The sequence below is a fragment of the Bubalus kerabau genome, chromosome 1 (assembly GCF_029407905.1).
Source record: "Bubalus kerabau isolate K-KA32 ecotype Philippines breed swamp buffalo chromosome 1, PCC_UOA_SB_1v2, whole genome shotgun sequence".
Lineage (NCBI taxonomy): Eukaryota > Metazoa > Chordata > Mammalia > Artiodactyla > Bovidae > Bubalus > Bubalus kerabau.
Genome location: NC_073624.1, coordinates 263,464,306 through 263,483,614, shown reverse-complemented (window position 1 = coordinate 263,483,614; position 19,309 = coordinate 263,464,306). Strand labels below are relative to the sequence as shown.

The 19,309-nt window shown below is 36.2% G+C and overlaps 1 protein-coding gene across 3 annotated transcripts in view; it reads left to right on the top strand.

The window, feature by feature from the left end:
* Window positions 1–19,309, top strand: part of KIAA0825 (KIAA0825 ortholog) — a 441,670-nt gene that overhangs the window by 117,512 nt on the left and 304,849 nt on the right. For all 3 annotated transcript variants that reach the window (XM_055564899.1, XM_055564898.1, XM_055564900.1), the window contains exons 6-8: window positions 6,109–6,270; window positions 15,463–15,557; window positions 18,356–18,583. In XM_055564899.1, coding sequence (XP_055420874.1) covers window positions 6,109–6,270; window positions 15,463–15,557; window positions 18,356–18,583 — 485 coding nt within the window. The remainder of the gene's footprint in view (window positions 1–6,108; window positions 6,271–15,462; window positions 15,558–18,355; window positions 18,584–19,309) is intronic.

The following is a 19,309-nucleotide window of genomic DNA, read 5'->3' as shown; positions in this document are numbered from 1 at the left end:
CTCAGTTGTGTCTGACTCTTTGAGACTCCATGGACTGTAGCCTACGAGGCTCCTCCGTCTATGGAAATTTTCCGGGCAAGAATACTGGAGTGGGTTGCCTCTAGGTTCTTCTCTAGGAGATCTTCCCAACCCAGGGATTGAACCCAAGTCTCCCGCATTATAGGCAGATGCTTTACTGTCTGAGCCACCAGGGAAGTCCGTGTGTGTGTCTGTATGTATGTGTATATAAGGGGCTTCCCTGGTGGCTCAGTGGTAAAGAATCTGCCTGCAATGCAGGAGACCTGGGTTCGATCCCTGGGTCAGGAAGATCCCCTGGAGGAGGGCATGGCAACCCACTCCAATATTCTTGCCTAGAGAATCCCATGGACAAAAGAGCCTGGCAGGCTGCAGTCTATGTGGTCTTACAGAGTCGAACACGACTGAATCGACTAAGCAGCAAGAGCATGTGTATATAAATATAAATAGAAGAGAGAGATTTTCTATTTTTAAAAACAAAAGATCTATGAATATCTGTGAATTTTTTAATGATAGAGTATTTTCTAAAGTATAATTTTACTTTTTAAACACAAAAAAATGTGTCTTAGTCTGTTGTATCACTATGCTTTATAAAGTTTCCACTTCATCATTGTTTTTATCTCCTTTTGCACACATTTTCTATTTTAGAAATAATTTTGAAATCTATTTTGTCAAAATACTGACAAGAATGTATATATAATACTGTAATTATTTGTCTGTTGACTTACATATTTATTGTTTTGATGGGATTAAGTATGAAATCTTTTTGTTTTGTATTTTTTTGTTGTTGTTGTTAGCTGTTTCTAGGGATTGCATACATTTTTTTTTTTTAACTAGTATTTTTGAGTGTCTACTTTGTGCTGGATTCTTCAGGTACTATAGTGAATAAACTGGACATAGTCTCTGAACTCAAGGAAATCATTTTACATTTCTGATGAGTGTGCTTAAAGAACTCTAATTATTCTTTAGGTATTTTTTGAGGACAAGTTCTTCTTTTGCCCAGGGAAAATGTATAGATACATAACAATTCATTTACCTTAGCAATTCCCGACAGACATTCCATATTTCTTCCAGAAATGAAAAAAAAAAAATCTTAAATAAATTTTGTGACCTTGGAAAATGTGGAGTTTTTTTTTTAAGTCATTGATGTTTTATATATGTAAATATATGTTTTATATATATAAAAGAGCACCTCTTTAGTTGACTTGCTAAGACTAAAATCCAAGTTTTCTAATGCCTAGAGAGTGCTTTTCAACCACTAAGGTTTTTAATTAGATCCCTCAGGTAGTAGTCTCAAACTTTTCTGTGCAGAAAACTCACCTGGGGCATTTGCTTAAAAGAGATCTGGAGATGACCTAGGAATTTGCACTTTTAATAAAACACAAGGTCCTGGACCACTGTGTCCTATGACAGCCATGGATGGACTTCAGGTGGTCCTGTTCAGCCCTGAAGCTATGACTACATGATTTTTTTTTTTTTTTTTTTCAATAAGAGAGTCTAGGAGAATTTTGAAGACTTTCATTAGTTTCTCAGAAAATCCTGAAAAATAACAAGATGCTATATGGCATTGTCGACTCAATGGACGTGAGTCTGAGCAAACTCTGGGAGATAGTGAAGGACAGGGAAGCCTAGCGTGCTGTAGTCCATGGGATTGCAAAGAGTCAGACACCACTGAACAACCCAAACAGCAACAGCAATTGGGAGCAAGAGTTTATGAGTGGAAAAAGTAGCAATAAGAACCCCCAAGGAAAGGCCTAAAATGGGGGAAACACTACACAGCAGCTGTAGATACTCAAGTGGGATTGTAATCCAGACTCCAGAACAATGTCCTGTTTGAGAAAATCTTAGAAGTCGACTGACATGTTGGTGAACTGGTGTTCATTGGTCAAAAAAGCTAGAGAAACATTAAATTTTAACATTTTTAATTTATTATAGAACTGCATAGACTTCAGTATACTAATTTGCACTGTGAATAACTTTTATTTTATATTTTTTTTGGCCATGCTCGGTGGCTTGTGAAATCTTAGTTCCCCTAGATGAGGGATTATTGAACCCAGGCCCCTAGCAGTTAAGAGAGCAGAGTCCTAACCACTGTACTACCAGGGAATTCCTTGTGACTCACTTTAGAGAATATTTCAGTTCAGTTCAGTTCATTCGCTCAGTCGTGTCCAACTCTTTGCGACCCCCAGCACGCCAGACCTCCCTGTCCATCACCAACTCCTGGAGTTCACTCAAACTCACGTCCATCTGGTCGGTGATGCCGTCCAGCCACCTCATCCTCTGTCCTCCCCTTTTCCTCCTGCCCCCAATCCCTCCCAGCATCAGAGTCTTTTCCAATAAGTCAGCTCTTCGCATGAGGTGGCCAAAGCACTGAAGTTTCCGCTTTAGCATCATTCCTTCCAAAGAAATCCCAGGGCTGATCTCCTTCAGAATGGACTGGTTGGATCTCCTTGCAGTCCAAGGGACTCTCAAGAGTCTTCCCTCACACCACAGTTCAAAAGCATCAATTCTTTGGTGCTCAGCTTTCTTCACAGTCCAACTCTCACGTCCATACATGACTACTGGAAAAACCATAGCCTTGACTAGACGGACCTTTGTTGGCAAAGTAATGTCTCTCTGCTTTTGAATATGCTATCTAGGTTGGTCATAACTTTCCTTCCAAGGAGTAATCATCTTTTAATTTCATGGCTGCAGTCACCATCTGCAGTGATTTTAGTATGCAGTAATTCCCAAATCTATCTGATCATAGAACCCTTTTCTAATGGTTACATCTTTGAGAAATTCCTTTAACAGAAGGAAAGACACTAGTCGCTGAGTGCAGCACAGAAATAAGTAACTGTCTTCAAAACCTTGTCATGAAGAGAAGTTTAAAATGTGTCCTTAATATTCTAAATGATAGATAGAATTTTATATTTTAGAAAAAAATTAGTAAAATATATAGGGGGAAAATGCCCTCAGCTATATGGTTATTTTTATTTTTTACATGAACTTATTCATTGTTAGTTGATAGTGAATTTAATGCTGTCTTGCTCTAAAGTGAAAATTTAGTTTTTTTCTTTATACTTTTCTTAGGATTTAGGAGAAATTTGTATTTCCTAAGAATCATAGAGCTCATTCTATAATAAAACAATAATCCTTATTTCATACATTTTATAACTATAATTGGTGGCCAGCTAAACATAGTTGCCTGTGTGTAAACATTTATGTCCTAGATTTCTTGAAGTAAGACAGTTCTACAGTGATAAAACAGAAAAACCAAATAGGTAAAGACCAGATCAGCTTAAAGGGGGAAAGCAAACTCCTGGATTGATTGCATCCAGATAAGGTTTTATGGAGAGGTGATTTGGAGGAGAAGAGCAAATTGAAACTTGAAAGAAAGAAAAGGAGATTAATTCAGTGAAGGCAAAAGCAGAAGGAACTCCTGCTGGGGAAAACTCCATCCTAGCATGGTTAACAGAGAAACATAGATATGCTTGGGCAGATAGAAATCATGAACTGAGGTGTGATGATTAAAACAGTGTTGTTAGATACTGTGGGGAAGAATCAGCTTCAGCATCAGTCCTTCCAGTGAATATTCAGGATTGATTTCCTTTAGGATTGACTGGTTTGATCTCCTTGCAGTCCCAAGGACTCTCAAGAGTCTTCTCCAACACCACAGTTCAAAAGCATCTATTCTTCGGTGCTCAGCCTTCTTTATTGTTGTCTAAATCAGAAAACTAACAGTTATGCAATAAATAACATTAGGTTTTAGACCTTACTCAGTTCAGTTCAATTCAGTCACTCAGTCGTGTCCAACTCTTTGAGACCCCATGGGTGTAATTCTTTGGCGCTCAGCTTTCTTTATAGTCCAACTCTCACATCTATACATGACTACTGGAAAAACCATAGCTTTGACCAGATGGACCTCTGTTGGCAAAGTAATGTCTCAGCTTTTTAATACGCTGTCTAGGTTGGTCATAACTTTTCTTTCAAGGAGCAAGCGTCTTTTGATTTCATGGCTGCAATCACCATCTGCAGTGATTTTAGAGCACCCCAAAATAAAGTCTCTCACTGTTTCCCCATCTATTTGCCATGAAGTGATGGATATGGGTGCTGTGATCTTAGTTCTCTGAGTTTTAAGGTAACTTTTTCACTCTCCTCATTCATTTTCATGAAGAGGCTCTTTAGTTTTTCTTCGCTTTCTGCCATAACTGTGGTGTCATCTGCATGTGAGAGGTTATTGATATTTCTCCCAGCAGTCTTGAATCCACCTTGTGCTTCATCCAGCCCAGTGTTTCGCATAATGTACTCTGCATAGAAGTTAAATAAGCAGAGTGACAATGTACAGCCTTGACGTACTCCTTTCCCAATTTGGAACCAGTCTGTTGTTCCATGTCCATTTCTAACTGTGCTTCTTGACCTGCATATAGATTTCTCAGGAGGCCGGTCAGGTGGTCTGGTATTTCCATCTCTTTCAGAATTTTCCACAGTTTGTGGTGATCCACACAGTCAAAAGCTTTGGCATAGTCAATAAAGCAGAAATAGATGTTTTTCTGAAACTTTTTTGCTTTTTCAATGATCCAACAGATGTTGGCAATTCAATCTCTGGTTCCTATGCCTTTTCTAAATCCAACTTGAACATCTGGAGGCTCACAGTGCACATACTGTTAAAACTTGGCTTGAAGAACTTTGAATATTACTTTGCTAGTGTGTGAGATGAGTGCAATTGTGCGGTAGTTTGAGCATTCTTTGGCATTGTCTTTCTTTGGGATTAGAATGAAAACGGACCTTTTCCAGTCCTGTGGCCACTGCTGAGTTTTCCAAATTTGTTGGTATATTGAGTGCAGCACTTCACAGCATCATCTTTTAGGATTTGAAATAGCTCAACTGGAATTCCATCACCTCCACTAGCTTTGTTCATAGTGATGCTTCCTAAGGCTCACTTGGCTTCCCAATCTAAGATGTCTGGTCTAGATGAGTGATCATACCATCATGGTTATCTGGGTCATGAAGATCTTTTTTGTATAGTTCTTCTGTGTATTCTTGCCACCTCTTCTTAATATCTTCTGCTTCTGTTAGGTCCATACCATTTCTGTCCTTTATTGTCCCCATCATTGCAAGAAATGTTCCCTTGGTATCTCTAATTTTCTTGAAGAGATCTCTAGTCTTTCCCCTTCTATTGTTTTCCTCTATTTCTTTGCATTGATCAGTTAGGAAAGCTTTCTTATCTCTCCTTGCTATTATTTGAAACTCTGCATTCAAATGGGTATTTCTTTCCTTTTCTCCTTTGCCTTTCATTTGTCTTTTTTCAGCTATTTATAAGGCCTCCTCAGACCACCATTTTGCCTTTTTGCATTTCTTTTTCTTGGGGATGGTCTTGATCACTGCCTCTTGTACTATGTCATGAACTATGAATCCACAGTTCTTCATGCACTCTATTAGATCTAATCCCTTGAATCTATTTGTCACTTCTACTGTATAATTGTAAGGGATTTGATTTAGGTCATACCTGAATGGATGGTCTATTGGCTTTCCCTACTTTCTTCAAAGGCCTTCCTTACTCAGATTTCACCAAATTACCCTAATAATGTTCTTTATAAGAAGATAAAATACTGATCATGTATTGATTTCAGTTGTCATATCTTTTTAGACTCCTTTTGACTAGAACATTTCCTAGTCTTTGTGTTTCCTAACATGACACTTTTGAGGAATATGTCAGCTTTTTGGTAGAAAATCCCTCAGTTTAGTTTTATCTTATACTTCCTTGTGACTACATTCAAATTATGCCATACCTTAAAAAAAAAAGAAAAAAAGAATTGTATAAGCTATGAATTTGCAACAGCAAATCACATTTCCTATTAATAACTCTGCATCATTTAACATAATTACTTAATTGTTATGTTTGCATCAAACAATACACTTACCTCTAGCTTCCCAGTGGGGGAGGGGGAATGATTCTCCTAGGAGATTTTATCTGTATTTACTAAAGAAAAAACTTGATTTAATCATTAAGGAGCTTGTTAATTTTGATAGCTTAAGGAGTCATAGATTGTTCTAATATTGAATGAGAAAACATATAACATGTTCAATATTTTTGATCTACTCTTTTTATAGTTACTCCTGAATTCCCACAGAAAGGAAGAAACTTCTTCCTCTCCTTAGATGAACTCAAGTTCTTATCACAGCTAGTAAAATCATTTTTGAAGTTGGAAAAAAATGTTGAGGAGTTGTTTGAAGAAATGTTCTTATGGCTCCGGATACCCAGGAATACTTCAGGTAAAATGCTCTTCTGCACATCTATAATTCTCTCTGTTTTTGCCTCCTGCTAACTGAATCTATACCATTACCTGAAAAAAAATATATATGTGGTAGAATTTAAAATAAATATTAAGTATAAAGCACACTGTGAAATTACATTTTTATCCTTTGTATGTTATCAGTGGATTAAGAAATTCATTGAATAGTTTGAATTAAAAAATCATCATAAGTAAATCTTGGATCATTATCTTTAGCTAAAATTAGATCAACATTTTTTTTAAACTCAAAGAAACACAACCTGGCCTATGGAAAGAGCAAGCACACTGGATGATTTAGTAGCACCTTTTTTTGTTGCCTGATGACCTTGAGCAAAATATTAGTTTCCTTAGACCACCATTTTCTCATCTTTAAAATGATAGTATAGGACTAAATCAAGTTTCTCTTTATTTTCTTTCAGATTTTGGTACTTTAGATTCCAATATACTATGTAGAATTTTGAGAATTTAATGATTTAATGAATGTAAAATATTTAAGAGAATGTCTAGCATATCATAAACAGTAAATATGAGTTGTTACCATTGTAATTATAATTATACAGTAAGTTGTTTTTAGTTAGTTTTAACAAAATTCTTTTTTAAAAAACTGTGCTATGTGTGTTCAAATACTGTTTCTAACATTAAAGGTAGAATTCAGAGGCACAATGGGTTAAGATACATTTTCTGTTTTCATATCTATATTTATAAAGATTTTCATACATATCGGAGTGAGTTATCCAAAGTTCTGTTTTACATAATGCACCATGTTATTTTAAGGAGAATAAATGTAAATAGTGGCTGCATTTGCAAAACAAAGTGAGGGAAGCAAGTGATTAACAATTAATCTACATATTGCAAAACCAACTTCCAAACCTGATTTCTTAGTGAAGAATTACATTTAGTTTAATGTATTTCTTTGTTTACCTAGCCTAGGTAGATAATGTTAGAAAAGTTATAGAACTGGAATTTACTTTATATTAAGCATAGCTTACTGGCCTTCTGTGTTTCAGGTTAAGCTTAAATAGCACTATTAAATCATAAAATAAATAATGTAGATCATTTTTCCCCCCAAATTTGGTTGTAGTTTGAAAAAAAATGTAGGATATAGATTTCTGAATCTGACAAAAATCAAATGAGAAAAATAATGAAAACATAGAATAGATATGAAAATTAAAAGTCAGAATGAAAGGTTAGATTAGGAGGTAATGTGAGCCCTAAGGATCTAGAGGATTCTTAGATCTAGAGGATCTAAGGGGATCTTCTAGATGGAACTGACCAGATCAAAGAGAGATCTGAAAAGAGAAATATGATGTTCTGATTTTTTATTGACATGTTGGTGCCACAAGCAGTTGGCACTTGGTGTGGTATGCATCCATCATGCCTGGCTAGATTTGGCATCTCTCATCCACATCTCTTGTAGATCTTTTCTGAGGTGTGGTTTAAGAAACAGGGTGAACTCCAAAGTATCTAGATCCTTATCCATTTTGATTCATCTTATATTAGTCTTAGGCAAGGCCCTTGAAATAACTCAGTTCTGAGAACTTTATTCTTCTTAAGAGAAGCATAAATTCAAACCTAAAATTGTATAGTAGAGGTATTGTAAAGATATAAAACTTAAATAGCCAACAATTGAAGCAAAGATTTGACATATACTGATTTCAGGAAAGGAAAATAAGAAAAAGCTGGTTCAACAGCACTGGGTTGAGATCAAGCAGTGTTGAGACTTGCAAATGCTGTGCATGAGAGCAATAATTAGGTTCACTGAATAAAATTAACAGAGAAAATATATAATTATGCCACAATATACTGAGTGAGTGAGTGAAAGTTTCCCAGTTGTGTCTGACTCTTTGTGACCCTATTGACTGTAGCCTGCCAGGCTCCTCTGTCCATGGAATTATCCAGGCAAGAAAACTGGAGTGAGTTGCCATGCCCTCCTCCAGGGGATTTTCCTGACCCAGGGATCAAACCTGTATCTCCTGCATTGCAGGCAGATTCTTTACCATCTGAGCCACCAGGGAAGTCTTACCCCAAATTTGTCATCACCTAAACAGCATGGCAGATAAAAGAAACTTCAGTATCATATTAATAATACTTACTATAGAAAGACATTTGTGGGTTATCAAACATAGTATGTGGAAGGAAATTTGAAGAACGACTATAAGAAATGTCTAAGTATTAGAACATCTCCTTGTGAAATATGTGTTCTTCATTCATATATTTTTGTAACAAAGCCAAGATTTAATCTGACATAACTTCATGTAAATGACTTCCTGAAAAGAATATCTTGAGGGAAATCTTTAAGAAAAAATTTAAATCTTTTATTCAGTGTAGCCACATTAATCAATTCTTATCAAAAGACTTGGCTTCTTCAATCCCAAAGGAAACGATTTTTGAACAATTAAAAAAAACAGATGAATCTTAGGTTATCCTGATAGTTAATGTTTTGCTTAGAAAACTTGTGTGGGAGAGAAGGTGGTTCAGATCAAGTCATTTGGTTTTTGTGTATTTGTTTTGATTGGAGCATATTTTGCTAATAAAGATCTTGGAAGGAGTTGCCTACTATGTCTATGTAACCAAAACAATATGATGAAAAACAAGGTTTTTTTATTCCTTGTCCAGATGTTTTAAAAATATCCAGGTGTTTAACATCACACAGAGAAAATATAAAGATGATTAACCAAATGTTTTACTCTTTTACTTTGATGTTTACTACTATATTGTATATTTAGCCAAATTGGCAGTGCTTTTAAGAATTTGAATTTGACACGATAGATTTTTATAGAGACACAAGACATGTTTTCTGAGAAAGAAAGGATATTTAGTTACGATATTTACTTGCTTTTGTTTGGTCATGATTCTATGGTTTTCTCTTTTGGTCATTTCAGAAAAATGATATGACATTATTTGACTGCTGTGGTATCTTACTGTATTTCTTTTAGGTCATCTTATCTTATGGCGTGGCCTCAGGTTTAATTTATGGAGCGCTTCTAATACTCCTTCAGAATAAAGCTGTTCTTCGGGCAGTTCCTCAAATTTTCCAAAGGTGGCATCTGAGATTTATCTAAACCAGGAGGTTTCTTGGCCCTCATTTTTTCTTTAGCCCCAGCAATGACAAAGAGCAATGGCTGCTTCAATTGAATGTAAGAAGAACACTTAGGGTTTGTCTCAGAAGAATCAAAGATTTCAGATCTTCTGAAAGATTGTTTGTACTCTTAGGGGGTCTTAAGAGGGGTCAAATGGCTTCTAAGAGTTCCTTAGCTAGATGGTTACGGGCTTGTATTAGGGAGGCGTATGTAGTTAAGGTAAAGAGGCTCCTAGGGTTTGTAAAGCTCATTACACTAGGACTTTAGCTGTTTCTTGGGCAGAGAGGTCGAAGGCTTCCACATTGGAAATTTGCAAGGTGGCCACCTGGGCTTCTCTTCATACTTTTCATAGTATTATCTCTTGGATGTAGTCTCTTCTACAGATTCAGCTTTTGGTGGGAGGTTGCTTGTGAGCCAGAAAAGAACAGTGAAGAAAAGAAAGACTTGTAGTTCCCACTCAGAGCTGCCAACAAGGCAAGTTGCTTTGTAGTGCACACAATGGGAGCCTATGAAGACCAATTTGGGTGTGAAAGTGGATGTCACAGAGAAGTACTGCCAACCTCTACTCTCCATGAAAGAAAGCAGCAGTGTGGATGCTAACCAGAAGTGTAAAATGAACCACAGTGAACTCCGTAGGGAGAGGCTGTTCTGCAGCTGGCATCCCTGTGACCCTCTGCACTCTACTGAAGGCCTTAATCTGGGCATGCTCTTAAAGAAACCACTGTTGATTGCATGCAAATAACTACGCTTTAAAACGATGAGCCAAAAAGGGGGTACCTTTTCTAGACAATGTTAATAAGTGTATAGCTTGTCCAATATTAATTTTAGATAGGTGAAATAATTTGTTAAATGTTCAAAGAGCTCATAACATTTGACAGTGTCAAATTTTGAAATTGACCATTTTGAATTCCAAACAAAAATAAAAATGCCACAATCTGTTAAAATCGTGAGATATACTACTAGTCTAGATTCAGTGTTACTAATCCTGTCTTAAAATAATCCTTTTGGCTTCTCTGTATAGGATTAAATTTTTAAAAATCTTTTTAATTGCGAGGGGGGAAGATTATGCTATATAGGTTATCATAATTGCTCAATAATTCTTTTTCTTACTATAGAATTGCTCACCAGCAAAAGAAGTCTTGGGAAGCTTATCTTATTTTTTAATTCATTTTGAAAATAGGCAGATGGTTTTTGTAAACACCAAAGCCCATTACTTTGAGTGAATAAACATAATGTATTTGGAAATGAAATGATAAATACGAGCTAATTAAACTTTTTCATGTTTTAAACTATAGCTACACAGTGACAAATAGTTATTTCCAAGAGTAGATCTGCAAAACTTGTACTTTGAATTAATGTTATTTTTCCAGGGTAAATATCTTTACATCAGTTGTTTTTATGATCTATCTGTAGAAAGTAAAGTAACATTAAGAATCCAAGTGTTACCTCTTCATGTCATTGACAACTTGATCTTTATTATTTTTTCTTTTTTAAAAAAATATTCTTTGAATAATAGCCCAGGCATACAGTAAAATTTTTAAGCAAGTTAAAAGAATATATGGTTAAAATGAAGACTTTTTCCAATTGACTTGAAAAAATCACACAAATCTTGTCATACTCTACAGAGATCCTTTTTTATTAACGATTATGTAGAAACACCTCATATTCAGAAAAACAGCTGAATAGTTTTCTATTGCTGTATGTACCACAATCACCTCCACCTTGTTTTTTTCCTTTTCATTTTGCTTCCACAAACAATGATGTGGCAAATTTCTTTGACCTATGTCTTATGTGTCCTCCTGTATATCTGGACAGTAATTTTCTAAAGTGGAATTGCCAAGTAAAAAGCACTGGTCATAGACAGGATGAAAAGACAAGACATAAACTGAGAAAAATATTTGCAAAATACACATCTGATAAAGGTCATGTATCCAAAATATACAAAGAACTCTTAAAATTCAACAGGACAACAAAAAACTCAGTTTAAAAATGAGCAAAAGATCTGGAGAGCTCACCAAAGAAGATACACAGATGGCAAATAAGCATATGAAAAGATGCTCAGCGTCATATGTCATCAGAGAAATGCAAATTGAAACAATGAGATACCATTATGCTCCTACTAGAGTGGACAAAACCCAGAACACTAACACCACCAACTTCTAGCAAGGATGTGAAGCAACAGGAACTCTCATTCATTGCTAATAGGAATGTAAGATAGTATATTCTGGATGCTATTGATGTATCTTATAAAGCTAAACATTGTCTTACACGATGCAATAATCACACCCCTAGGTATTTATGCAAATTAGTTGAAAACTTATGTCCACACAAAAACCAGCACATAAATGTTTATAACAGTTTTATTCTTAATTGCCAAAAATTGGAAGCAGCTAAGTTGTCCTTCAGTAGATCAATGGATAAACTGTGGTACGTCAATACATTGGAATATTATCCAGTGATTTATTTTTTTCTTAAAGAGGTATCAAGCCACACAGAAACATGGAGAACTTAAATGCAACCTAAATGTATGTTGCTGAGTGAAAGGAAGGCAATGGCACCCCACTCCAGTACTCTTGCCTGGAAAATCCCATGGATGGAGGAGTCTGGTAGGCTGCAGTCCATGGGGTCGCACAGAGTCAGACAGGACTGAGCGACTTCACTTTCACTTCTCACTTTCATGCATTGGAGAAGGAAATGGCAACCCACTCCAGTGTTCTTGCCTGGAGAATCCCGGGGACGGGGGAGCCTGGTGGGCTTCCGTCTATGGGGTTGCACAGAGTCGGACACGACTGACGCAACTTAGCAGCAGCAGCAAGTGAAAGGAACCAATTTGAAAAGCCTACATACTATACGATTCCAACTATAAGACAACCTGGTAAGCAAAAGTATAGAGACAATAAAAGATCAGTGGTTGCTAGGGAGATTACAGAGGAGAGGAGAGGTATTATAGGTGGAGCACAGGTGATTTTCAGAGCAGTGGAATTAATATGTGTGATGCTAATGGTGGATGCATGACATTGTGCATTTGGCAAAACCGTAGACCTGCACAACACAAAAAAATGATCCCTAATGTAAATTATGGGCAAACTTAATTATTTAGCTAATAATAATCTATCAGTATTGGTTCATCGAAAAACCAAGAGAGTTCCAGAAAAACATCTATTTCTGTTTTATTGACTATGCTAAAGCCTTTGACTGTATGGATCACAATAAACCGTGGAAAATTCTGAAAGAGATGGGAATACCAGACCACCTGACCTGCCTCTTGAGAAACCTGTATGCAGGTCAGGAAGCAACAGTTAGAACTGGACATGGAACAACAGACTAGTTCCAAATAGGAAAAGGAGTACGTCAAGGCTGTATATTGTCACCCTGCTTATTTAACTTATATGCAGAGTACATCGTGAGAAACGCTGGGCTGGAGGAAGCACAAGCTGGAATCAAGATTGCTGGGAGAAATATCAATAACCTCAGATATGCAGATGACACCACCCTTATGGCAGAAAGTGAAGAGGAACTAAAAAGCCTCTTGATGAAAGTGAAAGAGGAGAGTGAAAAAGTTGGCTTAAAGCTCAACATTGAGAAAACTAAGATCATGGCATCTGGTCCCATCACTTCATGGCAGATAGATGGGGAATCAGTGGCTGACTTTATTTTTCTGGGCTCCAAGATTGCTGCAGATGGTGACTACAGCCATGAAATTAAAAGACACTTACTCCTTGGGAGGAAAGTTATGATCAGCCGAGACAGCATATTAAAAAGCAGAGACATTACTTTGCCAACAAAAGTCTGTCTAGAGAAGGCTATGGTTTTTCCAGTGGTCATGTATGAATATGACAGTTGGACTATAATGAAAGCTGAGCGCCAAAGAATTGATGCTTTTGAACTGTCGTGTTGGAGAAGACTTTTGAGAGTCCCTTGGGCTTCAAGGAGATCCAACCAGTCCATCCTAAAGGAGATCAGTCCTGGGTGTTCATTGGAAGGACTGATGTTGAAGCTGAAACTCCAATATTTTGGCCACTTGATGTGAAGAGTTGACTCATTTGAAAAGACCCTGATGCTGGCGAAGATTGAGCGCAGGAGGAGAAGGGGTTGACGGAGGGTGAGATGGCTGGATGGCATCACCGACCCGATGGACATGGGTTTGGGTGAACTCCGGGAGTTGGTGGTGGACAGGGAGGCCTGGTGTGCTGTGGTTCATGGGGTCACAAGGAGTCAGACACGACTGAGCGACTGAACTGAACTGAACTGATTGGTTCATCAGTTGTAACATATATCCCACCCCAAATTAAGATGTTAATAGTAGGGGAAACTGAGGGCAGAGCTAGAGGAAGTATATGGGAACCTTGCACTTTCTGCTCAAATTTTCTAGAAAACTAAAACTGCTCAAAAGGCTAAAGTCTATTAATTTTTTTTTAAAGTATGTACATTGAGAGATCATTCTGAGCCAGTTTGTCATATCTATTTCAACTAACAGTTTTTTTGTTACATAGAAGTGTTTTACAGCTTCTCTGTCCTTCTGAAAAATCTCTACCTTGTATCCTTTGAAAAAAAATCCCATATTTTCTTTAATAACCTTATAGTTTCATTTTTCTTTTTTAAAAATCTGCTTAATCTGGATTTTATTTCAGCATTGAAATTGACCCTTATTAATGACACTATCTTCTGCAAAAAATGTAATAAAACATAAGCCACAGAATAAGCATTTTAGGTTAAATGGAATAACACTGATGTAAAACCTCATCTATGTTGTGATGTGTGTTGAGAAATGAAGCAGGATTCCTCAAGTGCAGTCCATGGCCCCTTAAGGACCATGAGTGTGTTTTACAAGAGGGCTTGGGAATCTGCAATAGCATGTGTGAGTTTGTGTGCATGCACACAGTCATATTGTGCATTTTAGATCAAGTGTTCTGTCACTTTAAATCAAGTTCTCAGAAGTGTTCACAAATCCAAAATGATTTAGAAACACTAGAGTTGAGGGAAACTTTTCCTCAGAATAAACTGACAAAATTTCTCAAAAGGATGTTGTCAACTACCAGATGGAATATTTACCTCTTAAGAGAATGTTTCTGTGAATTGTATTACTTAGGAATCATTCATAATTAAGCTTATAGAACCATATTTAGAAAAACCAAACAAAAAACACCACATATTTTCTTCATGACTATACTTTTCAGGAGGAGCCCTACTGATAAGAATCACTGATATTTGGAAATTTGTTTGCCCTGGATGTAAGGAGAAAGTGCCTCTTAAGATGATTAAAGTAAAAGAAAAATTAGTCATGGTGTACCATTCATCATCATATATCAAGTCTAAGTGAACCCAAAAGATAATTGCTAAGTCATTTCATATCAAATTAATCTATAATTGCTAGAACCATAATAGAAAATGGAAATACTTCTTTTGGGCATATTTATTCATTACATTTTGGTATATTTTTTTTCCCATGGAAAGAATTTTTTAATTCTAAAACGTGAAAGTTGAGGAAGTATTTTTATTTTTTTTAGTTTCCATTTTAGAAGCTATAGATCATTTCTTATCCATCTCAGTGTTTGTGTTTTTCCAATGAATTATTGATAAATTCATTAAGAGTATAACTTTTCTTGATATTCTGGTGTTTATCCACATGTTTTTGTTCTCTTGCTTCCAAATAAGAAATATTAATGTGTTAAGGAAGACCACCAGCTTTTAAAGCAGTACTTTGGAATTTAACATTTTAAATGAACAAGGAAATTAATATTTAGTTTGTACTCAATTTATCCTACATTATTAACATGAAAATGAATTAATTATAAAAGGATATGATCTTTACAGATTATATATACCTGCATGTACATCAAATATGAATATAAATAGCATATAAATTCCATCAAGTTGTATGTATAGAAAAGGACTCTGTATTTTGATTCTGTCATTATCATCATGGAGATATCACCCTACATGTTTTGGACTGTGTTCTTTGTATCTTGATGTGTGTGTGTGTGTACTGTAGATGGAGCTTTTCTACATAATTAGTAAGTTTAACCTACTGATCACAATGGTTTGTTTTTCTTAATGTACGTTTGTGTGTTTGTTTCCTTTTTATTGCATAGGAATTTTGGAGACATCCAATAGAGAAGTTGTAGTAGAGAAACCTAGAACAAATGAGACCAGTATTACTTCAGAGCAACTGCTACCAGTAACAGAGGTAAGTGAAGAAAAATGAGTGGTGGTTTTTTATGCATATGCAGTAACATTCTCATTTTCCTGTGACTCCATTATGAATCAGAACATCTTGATTTTTACCCTTTGCCACTAAAAAAGAAAAATTGGCTTACAGATTTTGATGAAAATTGAATTTAGTGGGAACACTGCTCTGTTGCACAGTATGTTCCATGGAAGCAGTAGGGAACTGGTGGTAAAGAGATCTTTGTTCTCATCCCAACTCAGGGACTACACCTTGAAAATTTGGACTGTAGACAGCTGTTGAAAAGTGACAAAGTGGTAATTAAAAAGGGAAGGAACAAGGAGAGAGTAGTTTGAACTGGCCTCTTATTTTAGTGTGCTCCACGGGTCCCTGTTTTTTCTCAGATCCATGACCACTCTTCCTCTATTTCGTTCTGTATTTTAGAGAAAGACATCCTCCGGGTGTTCTTGCTTTCTGGACCTGGGAAGGTTTGGCCAATGAAAAGCACTGAGGGGAGACTGGAAGGTAGATGTTAGAGAAAATCAGGGGATTTCTTCCGCTCGCTCTGTGTTAGGGAACATGTCCAAGAGTAGCTATGGCTCCTTCTCCTCCTCCACGCTTCTCCCCACATACAGTCCTCTCTCTAGTTTCTGGTCCACAGGGCAGGTCGCCCTCTTTCCCTCATTGTGACGTTGTGGGCTCTTTAGTGGCAGCAGGTAGAATCTTCTAGTGGTGATGTGCAAACTTTTAGTTGCATCATGTGGCGTCTAGTTCCCTTATCAGGGATCGAACCTGGGCTCCTTGCATTGGGAGCCTGGAGTCTCAGCCACTGGACCACCAGGGAAGTCCCTATACATCGTGTTTTAATAAAAAATCAGAGTAGATATTAAGAAATTAGCATTAGGTAATAGAAGAAAGGGATTCAGTGGGGAGCTCCTTGGCACACAGAACAGAAAACCATATTATTTCCTCTTCTTTCTTGGATCAACTAATAAATGTTCTGCATTCTAACTGGAATGTCTATGATTCCAAACATCAGATGGGAAGAGTAGAAGTAAGCCAATGATGTCTTATGTAAATAAATAGACTTCTAGGAGGAGATTTGAGTAGTAAATGTTTTCAGTTTTTTTTTTTTTAAAGCAGCTATTAATGTTCTTGCTTTTCCATATTTTGAACAGATACCTTCAAAGGTATTAAAATCACATATAAATGACTGTGGATGAAGGTAATCATTATGGCACACACACCACCCTCAAAGTCACTGTGACCATGGTAATTAATGGCAATTTTCCCCATAACATATTTCCTTGAGTGCATGAATGAATGATTTTAATGAATAGACATTCCCTGGTGGGGGAACAAAAAAGCAGAGTTTTATTGTCGTGGTTAATTTTTATGAAGGTAGGTTCCTTTTCATATTTCTATCATAAACGTGTCTCAAGAAAATACCTATATGGCATAGGACTACATGCATGGCACTTGCAAAGTTTCACTTAGGAGAAAAGAAACTATAGGAGCTGAGTAGATTAAATGGTTGATTCATTTTATGTAATAAAAAGATGAGAGATATATCTTTAAGCAGGCCCTATGATGCTAAAGGTCCAAATAAACTTTAGAAAGGATATGAGAATTACATCTTAATTACAGGCTTAATGAGGAGAGCCACTTTTTCTGATTAGGGAGTTATGGAATCATAGAATTTTAGCTCTAGAAGATAAATCACCTTTATTTGTTCTGCATATACAAAAAGCATTAGATTAATGCTTAGTGAGAATTTTGTATACAAGAAAATTAAGCTAATGATCATAATCTCAGTAATTTTAGACTGAAAGGAACTATAGAAATCACTCAATTCAGCTCTTTTATTTTTGCAACAGAAAACTTGAAATCCAGAAAAATAAGTAATTCAGTTAGAAATATCAAGCCTAGAGTCTTCTGAAGTTGGGGGTAGATAAATTATTGCTATTAGTAAGATCACACTAAAGAAGGAAAAGTTTAGTACTAAGCATAGATTCAGCCTACTATCCATAATGTATTTACACTTTAGAGTATATTAGAGGGCTTGAGGGATATATCCATTTGTAAATATATTGCCACATGAGCCAAAGACCAAAAAAAATCCCCAAAATAACACCGGCCTCCATGCCAGCCTTCCCACTGCCCACATACAGAGCAATGCAAATTATTTTAATTCCTCATTTTCTGGAACAAAAGTAGTGATGCTTACCACTTTATGGGTGGAGAAACAAAATAAAACTCTACAGCAATAAAAATCTAGAAACATGCAGTGGTATATTTTCTCCAAGAAATTTATTTCTTATTGCTATTTTTTTGGCTTGTCTGGATTTCTGACAGTGAAAAAGAAATAAAAGATTGAATATTAAATGCTGTCTTATGTCGCAATACTTGTTAACAATAAACTATAAAAAAGACTATAAAAATCTAATTTAGACTTTATTAAATATATTGAATTTAAAGGTTGCTTTACGTGATAAATAGTAAGTGGAACTTTCAGCTCTCATAAAGATGGTTTTATTGAACTATATTTAAGAGATTAAATTTTGAAAAAAAAGTTTTTGATTAAATCCACTGATGAATTAAATTGAAATGTCAGTATATTACTGTGTATAAAGAATGCACATGTTTTGTATATTGCTTTATTCACTGGGTAATATTTTCAGGTTATAAGAATGGCTTTTACAGTTTATCAAAGAATACCTATATTCAACATGCTGAATGAAAGTAATGCTTTTATATCTATAACACTAGAAACACTTGTTGTTAAGATTAATATAACTGAACATAAATTTATATTTCAGGCTACTTTATTAGATTTTGGCTGGAGAAGTGCATTTAAAAAAGTATCTCTTCCCATGGCACATAGTATAACAACAGCCATTGAAGATTTTTCTGCAAAAATTCTCCAACAGGAACAGAATGAAAGGTTTTCAACTGTCAGCTATGCTTTGGACCTTGTAAATGTCCTGCCAGTTTGGCAAGATAGCTATGTGGTTCCTGAAGCAGACCAACCAAAGAAAATTGCAAAGGCAAGTGTTAAATGAAATCCTTTCGAATTAGATTGGCATATGAGATTTTTCTTCATATAAACCATCACAAAGGGAACCAACAGAAAAATGATGGGATCTCTTGGGAAACCCTTGGCACTTGACCCAGCACTGTGTTTTCCTGGTATCCATGGACCACTGTGCTAACAAAAAAGGACTCAAACCTGGTGCCAACTTTTTGCTCCATGAATCTGAAGCAGCTAAAGAGAGGGCCTCTGTGACTTCCTGGGGACCTGGGGAACAGCCTGTTTGTGTGATACCTTTGAATGACCGCCCCCCGCAGGAGAAATTTAGGAGGTTGAAGGAGTTGTTGTCTTTTATTGGTTTGGGCAACCTTTAAATCTTGATTTACATCTTAGTAAACATTCCATTAGCATCAGTCTTACATCTTTGTTTTGAGAGTCACAGAACATACTGAGAAAATAGGAAGTAGTTATGGAAATGGAGAAATAAGAGTTACTCCATATTCAGTCTACAGTGGGGTCAGCAACCCCTCATTGAAGTGTTTTTGAAAGAGAGTTTTCAAAAGTGACCTTAATCCCCCACTGCCACCTGAAGCTCCAGTACATTACCCAGAAACACTGTTGACCTCTCTGGAGAAGAGGCAAGTGAGCCTTTTCATGCATCCATCCATCACACCTCCTTTGCCGTTAAGAAGGAGTAAATTCATAATAACTAGTGAAACGCTAAGCGCATCACTCCTAAAAG